This window comes from Myotis myotis, unplaced genomic scaffold (genome assembly GCF_014108235.1).
Source record: "Myotis myotis isolate mMyoMyo1 unplaced genomic scaffold, mMyoMyo1.p scaffold_m19_p_19, whole genome shotgun sequence".
Taxonomy (NCBI): Eukaryota; Metazoa; Chordata; class Mammalia; order Chiroptera; family Vespertilionidae; genus Myotis; species Myotis myotis.
Genome location: NW_023416323.1, coordinates 16,077,323 through 16,084,520, shown reverse-complemented (window position 1 = coordinate 16,084,520; position 7,198 = coordinate 16,077,323). Strand labels below are relative to the sequence as shown.

Here is a 7,198-nt window from a genome sequence, read left to right as displayed (position 1 = left end):
CCCAGGAGCCCTGGAGGTCAAGGCTTGCTGCCTCTGGGATACTAGCCCCTAGGAGGGCCGTGATTCCACGGGGCAAGCCCAGGATCTGCTCCCTTGTCTCATCAGACTCCCAAACCTCTCTGATGGAGCCGCCTCTCCGCACAACAAATGTAAAAGCTTGCAAAGATCTAGGAAGGCATCCGGTGAGACTGTGCCATCTCTACACCTCCTAGGAAGCCTGGGAGAAGAAAAGACCTTTTGTGGGAGGCCGGGCTGTTGCGGGGAGCTCCCCCAGGTCAGGGGTAAAACTCACCCCTGCGCTCCGCCCCCCATCCCCACCTCTCCTTCCTGGCCCCGCAGACCCCGCTCCCAGGCACCGGGGCCCACATCCTGCCTCGCTGACTGTGTGTGCTCACAGCGTCAAGGGGTGGACGTGATATTTCAAACATCAGATCAGTGCGTTTATATATTGGGTGCCCGGAAATTTTTCCAAATAAACACAGCTTGATTCAACTTGGGTGGGCGGACTTATCAACAGACTAATTCTATAAACAAATGAAGGAATAGCCCCGAAACCGATTGGCTGGTATCAAAAAGACACGTGGAGGGAAAAGCTTGGAGTTTTTCAGCAATGAAATTTTAATTAATGTGGGTGGGCTGAGAACACAACGACTGTTTATCATAGACAATTTATTTTCCAGCGCTAAGTCAACATATAATAGCAAACTTACAACAATTATTTAACATTTTTAAAGCCATGAAGAAGGGACAGAGCGTGGAGCGGCCGGGGAGAGCGGCAGAGCGGGAGGCAGACGCACAGCAGGCTCCCCGGGCGGGTCCTTGCGGCGCGGGGCGCAGTCCCTAAGCCGCCCGGGCCCCTGGCCTCGCGGGGAGCTCAGCGCCGACGCGAGCTCGCCATGAGCCACCTCTTCAGCCCCCGGCTGCCGGCGCTGGCGGCCTCGCCCATGCTCTATCTGTACGGCCCCGAGAGGCCCGGGCTGCCTCTGGCCTTCGCCCCCGCCGCCGCCCTGGCGGCCACGGGCCGGGCAGAGCCCCCCCAGAAGCCGCCCTACAGCTACATCGCGCTCATAGCCATGGCGATCCAGGACGCGCCCGAGCAGAGGGTCACCCTCAACGGCATCTACCAGTTCATCATGGACCGCTTCCCCTTCTACCACGACAACAGGCAGGGCTGGCAGAACAGCATCCGCCACAACCTCTCGCTCAACGACTGCTTCGTCAAGGTGCCCCGCGAGAAAGGGCGGCCGGGCAAGGGCAGCTACTGGACGCTGGACCCGCGCTGCCTGGATATGTTCGAGAACGGCAACTACCGTCGCCGGAAGAGGAAGCCCAAGCCGGGCGCCGGGGCCCCGGAGACCAAGCGGTCTCGTGCGGAGACGCCAGAGCGCACCGCAGAGGCGCAACCCGAGGCGGGGAGCGGGGCAGGGCGCCCCAGCCCCGCGACCCCCCGCCACGAGGGAGCGCCCTCGCGCCCCTGGCCCCTCCGGGAGGGCTCCTCGCCGGCGCCTCTCCTCTGCCCCGGGCTCGAACCCCCAGAGGTGGATGCGGGGGGCGGCGCTGTCCAGGTCGCCGCGGCGGTGGCGGCGGCGGTGGGCCAGCAGGCGCGCCCGGTGGACGGCCCGGGGACCCCTGCGCGCCCCGCCTGCCGTAGCTCTCCGAGGAGCTCCGACAAGTCCAAGAGCTTCAGCATAGATAGCATCCTGGCGGGACGGCAGGGCCAGAAGCCGGCGGCAGGGGCCGAGCTCCTGGGGGGTGCCAAGCAGGATCCGGGCGGCTGTTTGGGGACCTCGCTGTTGGCCGCCTCCACTAGTCTCTGTCCGCCTTTCAACGCTTCGCTAATGCTGGACCCGCACGTCCAGGGCGGCTTCTACCAGCTCGGGATCCCTTTCCTCTCCTACTTCCCTCTGCAGCTCCCGGACGCCCTGCTTCACTTCCAGTGAGGCGCCCAGCGGAGCCGCTCCTCCCCTGTCTGCCCTGGTCCGGGCTTCTCCCGAGCCACCATGGCTCCCGCTGCTGGGGGAAGGAGTCTTAAAAAACAACAACAACAAACATCTTTTCCTCGCGGCGGTGTGGATCCTGGGAAGTGTTTCCAACTTATGCGCACAGGTGTGTGTGTGTGGGGGGGGGGGAGATGGGGGGGCGCTTCTTGTAGGGGACCTTCCCCGGACCTGGACGCCTTCGGATATTTTAAAAGATCCTGCCCAGTAGGGAGTTTGGGCATCTCAGACCTCCCACCGCGGGAGGAGAATTCCTTGACCTGAGGTCAGTTTAAAGGTGTGATCTTCGGCCACCCACCACAGGTTCTGCGTGTCTGGGGCACACGAAGGCCAGACACCCTGAAGTCAGGACGGCGGGAGGAAGAGTGGTGGCTACCCCTTGCCGTTGCCAGCTCCATTGTCGCTGTGACTGGGGCCTGGGCTCCCAGAGGTCTGGGAGATAGGTGGGTGCTCACAGCTGGGTTTGTCCCTGAAGTCCAGTTGTGGGGACACCCAAGGTGACCCTGTTTGTCAGGTTCTTTGCCAGATCTAAGCCCTGGTGAGAGGATTCACAACCAATGTCCAGCTGGAAGATGAGGAACCACATTGTTATTTTAAATAGAGAAGTTTTCTTTCTTTTTTTTTTTTTCTTTCTAGACAGGAAAAGAAACATGTTCTATTCTTTGGCTAAACACTTGACTCTTTTTACTATAACAATTGCCCTGTGAAAACATTTATATTAACAACTGTTAAGGAAGCGCACTCTATATAATTTAGCATTAGTCATTAGTCAACACACATGTTCTCCAGCGCACATTACCAACCATAGCAGTAGTCCGATCTCTTTACTTTTGTTTTTAAGGGAGCAAAGATTTCAGGGGGGACCAGAAGTGGGTGAAGAGGAGGGAAGACGTCACAGACAACATAAGATTTCCTATTTTCATGTCTTCTTCAAGATCTAGGTTTAACTGCTTTTACATTTCCAGAATTGGGTAGTGAAGGACTACCATCATCAAAAAAAGCTGGGTGAACAAACACATGAAAAGCAGGCAAAGGGAGAGATGGGTTAGGGGCGGGAGGAGTAAGGGAATCTGCTGGTGGCCCCTCTCTGGAACCAAAGAACATAAGGCATGCTGCGAGGATTCTTGTACACATTCCCAGCCCACTGCATCCCAGTCTGCAACGTGACCCTGTTCCTCCCTCCAACCCTTACCAAGCAGACCCAGAGCTGAAGCTAAATAAACCCATCATGGAGGTGACTGGAAGTCTGGTGGAGGGGTGGGTTGCAAGGCAGGGGTTTGCAGCAAAGATCTAGTTAAGAAAATTGAGACTTTTTTTTTTATAGAAAATTGAGATTTTTATAGTCCAGTTCAGCTCAGGACTTTTGGAAAATGGACCTAGCCTCTGTGGTATCTCGCTTTGGGTTATCTTAGGAGTTCTGAAAGCCGATCTCCTGAACCTCCAAGTTACTTTAATTTTATCTGATGTGGGATAGTCACAATATGTCATATGTTCTGGAGGTGGGCTGCGATAGGTCTTCAAAATGACCTTTAAATAGTTTCTAGTACATATAAAAATGAACACGAACTTTACATTAAGAGAGCCTATTGGCTAATATGTTGGAAAGGACATTTAGGACAAGCCTAATAATTTAATGATTTGTGGGCACAGAGTTGACTGTCTGAGAATTCATCCTTAAAGCTATGTGCTACTGACTCATACATGTTTCCCTGGCGGCATTCTACCCAGGCTGGTGGGAACACATTAGTGAGCTGCAGGGCGCCCTTGCCGTTAGGACGTGGATGAGATTTCATTGCTGAGATCTAGGCTCACTGTGATTGATTTAAAATGTGGCAGAAGGGCTGCCATTGGCTATTTTGTTATCCCAAAGTCTCAGCCTCTGTGAATAAAGTCGTTTTTTTTTTTTATTAACCTCTCAGTGACTGGCTCGGTGGATTACTGGGGGGAATAAACAAACAATGCAATAAGAAAGAGGAGACTGGGATTACATTTGGGAACTCGGTCAGCATCTCAGGGACCTGAGCAGGAAACCCCAGGGCCAGTGGATACTGCCTGCATGTCAAAAGGTATAGGATATGGCCATTGTGTAAGATGTGTTTTATATATTTTCCTTTTTTGTGTTTGACTTTCTATCTTGTGTGTTTTGTTAATGTATGATGGCTGTCTTCTGGAGAAGCCAGCAATCTAATACTGCCATTTAAAAAGGATGGTATTTTAGAGTTACAGTTCTAAAAATATAATATAAACATTCTTATGTCACGGGGAGGAGGGGGAAAGGCAGAAATGTGCATCTGCTTTGTAAGGGGGGTTATGCAAACATAAAGAGACATTGTTACTTCATCCCCACATTTGTCTGGCTTAGGGAAGCCAAGAGAAGTGGACAGTGGGGTCATTTTCTGTGGATTCTATACAGCTTTATGTGCTAGTGTATGTCTTCCTATTGAAGAGAAAGAGGGCTTTGGGTCTTAGTAATCCAAATAGCTTTTCTAATTTCCAGACTTAATCATGGGCTTCAAATAATTAAAATATTTAGGGTAAACTGGAAGTAGCTGTCACTCACTCTACTCTTAGGGGCTCTGAAGGTATGCCTCTGTGCTCTCATCTAAACAAGGGGTATAGATTCTGTTTTCTGTAAATGACCTTCGGTTCAAGCCCTGATCTCTCTCTCTCTCTCTCTCTCACACACACACACACACACACTTGTGATCCTATGGGGGATATGCAGGCATGTACGCAGTGATAAATAAATAATGTGTATGTATGTATATATGCACATACAAGTGTGCATGTGTGTGTATGTATGTTTATGTTTGGTGTATACAGATGCTCAGAAATTCATCTTTTTTGCATATAGGCGGGACAGATAGTCTGAAATCTAGTGCTGAATCCTTTAAAAGTAGTCCAAATATTGATACTTCTGGAAAGATTTTGTTTTTCTACATAGTTCAAGCCAGGAACGATTTAGTTTTTGCACTATTGTAGTGAAACTAAAAAAGACTTTATGAAAGAATCTTGGAAGATGTACCAACGTAAGACCTTCACTCCCACGACTTTGAGAAGGATAAGAGGACTTTGCATAGGCCTTTGCTTGGTCTGACCTTGGATATGTGCTGGATCTTGTAGAGGCTAATGGCCTCCTGGGTCTCAAATGCCCCGTAAGGTTTTCTAGAACCTGAAGGGGAAGTGCTTAGTCATGTTTGCATGCAACGGTGTCTCTCTGAAAAGGAGGCCACATGTGTCTCCACCATTTCATGCAGAATGGTCGGTGTGGGTTAAAGAACTAGCCACACGTGATGATATTGTTACAGCTGGAGGCCAGGGCCTATCTGCCAGACACTGGTCGGCTAATGTTACCACCACAGGAGTGGGTGACATTTCCAGGAACAAGTGGGCGTGAAAGCCAGGACTGGGTGGACTTCCCATGTCCATGGTGGCTGGAGTCTTGCTTCCATGAAGTAGGAGTTGTTTTGTAGAGTCAAAAATACACAATATAGCCGAAACCGGTTTGGCTCAGTGGATAGAGCGTCGGCCTGCGGACTGAAAGGTCCCAGGTTCGATTCCGGTCAAGGGCATGTACCTTGGTTGCAGGCACATCCCCAGTAGGGGGTGTGCAGGAGGCAGCTGATCGATGTTTCTCTCTCATCGATGTTTCTAACTCTCTATCTCTCTCCCTTCCTCTCTGTGAAAAATCAATAAAAATATATTTAAAAAAAAATACACAATATTAAGCAAAGTTTGCTATTAAAATTAGAGAGCATCAGTTTTTTTGGAAAAGTAAGCATTTTCATCCACATGTCAAGCAGTTTTTACAAAATGCCTGAATGGCCAAATAGCAAGCTCCCTACCACCCTTGCCCTCATTCAGAGGCCCCGCATTCAGGGCCCTCAGGGTTAGGCAGGTACCCTACATGTGTACAGGAGCCTGCAGTGGGCAACAAGGGGTGGTGGAGCCTGGCTGAACTGGGGGGTTTATCTCTTCCAGTGGCTTCCGAATACCAATGGCACTGGGCTCACTGGCCAGATGTGGATTCAAACCCAGGGTCTACACCGTGGTGGGCAGATGAGATGGAGCACAAAATTTAGTTCTCCCCCTGGGAGGTGGCTGGAGGAAGGGAGCAGATGGACCTGCCATAAGTCTTGGAGGGACATAGCCAAGTCAGGTGTCTTCAATGACCTTGGCAGTGAGGAGGGAGGGTAAAGGGAGGTGGTGGGGCTGAGATTCGGTCCCACAGTCCTTTATCTATCAGGCACGAGAATCAGGATTCCAGTAGGAAACAGAAACCCACTTAGACGGGCCACTGGGAAAGACGAGGGTGAAGAGACTTGTTTTAAAGGCAAGGGAGCAGGGAGAATGCCCGCCCCGGGTGGACACAGGGGAGTGGGGAGGCAGACAGTGCTGGCCCAGGCAGGAGCCAGAAGGAACACCCACCCTCCTCATGTTCATACCTCTGATTGGCTGGACACTTCTAGTAGTCCAGCCTACCGGGAACCCAGATGATGCAGTGCATAGGGGTCAGCCTGTGGGGCCAGATGCACCCAGCCGGGGTGGGGCAGACAGAGATGCCAGCACAGAAGAGGACTTGCCCTTGGGGCCAGTTGGTGGCAGCTTCCCTGACCACACCTTTGATAGCCAAGAGCCAAGACTAGAACCTCCCCGGTAATACTGGGGGCTGTATCTGGCCTTATAGGTGATTGAATTCTCTCATCTGGCAACTTTCCAAGAGAAGGTGGCTCTACCAGGGGTGGGCAAACTTTTTGACTCGAGGGCCACAATGGGTTCTTAAACTGGACCGGAGGGCTGGAACAAAAGCATGGATGGAGTGTTTGTGTGAACTAATACATGTTAACACTGCTGCTGGTGAAGGAGCGGAGGGGAGAGCAAGAGAACCCTCTGCTCTTTTGGCTCCGCGGGCCGGATAGAACAGCCGAACGGGCCGGATCCAGCCCGCGGGCCATAGTTTGCCCACGGCTGCTCTAGATCCTAATCTGTGACCCTCTTAAGGGGCCAGGGTCTGGGCCTGGACTTAGCTCCCCACGGCCTGTCCCCTGGCCGTAGAGACCCTGCCTTCACAGCTTTGCGCCTGGAAAAGTTGCCAAGGGCTGTGAATGACTGTACATGGACTTGTCATCAGTTCGTTGTGCACCTAAAACAAAGTTATCCCTTACCGGGTGGTGTCCTGGACATGGCTGATGCTGTCGCCC

General features: G+C 52.0%; 1 protein-coding gene across 1 annotated transcript; it reads left to right on the top strand.

Annotated features, from left to right (window-relative positions):
* The first annotated feature begins 896 nt into the window (after positions 1 to 896).
* FOXL1 (forkhead box L1) lies at positions 897 to 2,098 on the top strand. Its single transcript, XM_036346447.1, has one exon. The coding sequence runs from the start codon at positions 897 to 899 to the stop codon at positions 1,938 to 1,940; it is 1,044 nt and encodes a 347-aa protein (XP_036202340.1). The 3' UTR covers positions 1,941 to 2,098.
* Positions 2,099 to 7,198: the final 5,100 nt, after the last annotated feature.

What these genes read in the sequence shown, in the direction of transcription:
- FOXL1 (XM_036346447.1), top strand. Translation starts at nt 897, where the DNA reads ATGAGCCACCTCTTCAGCCCCCGGCTGCCGGCGCTGGCGGCCTCGCCC.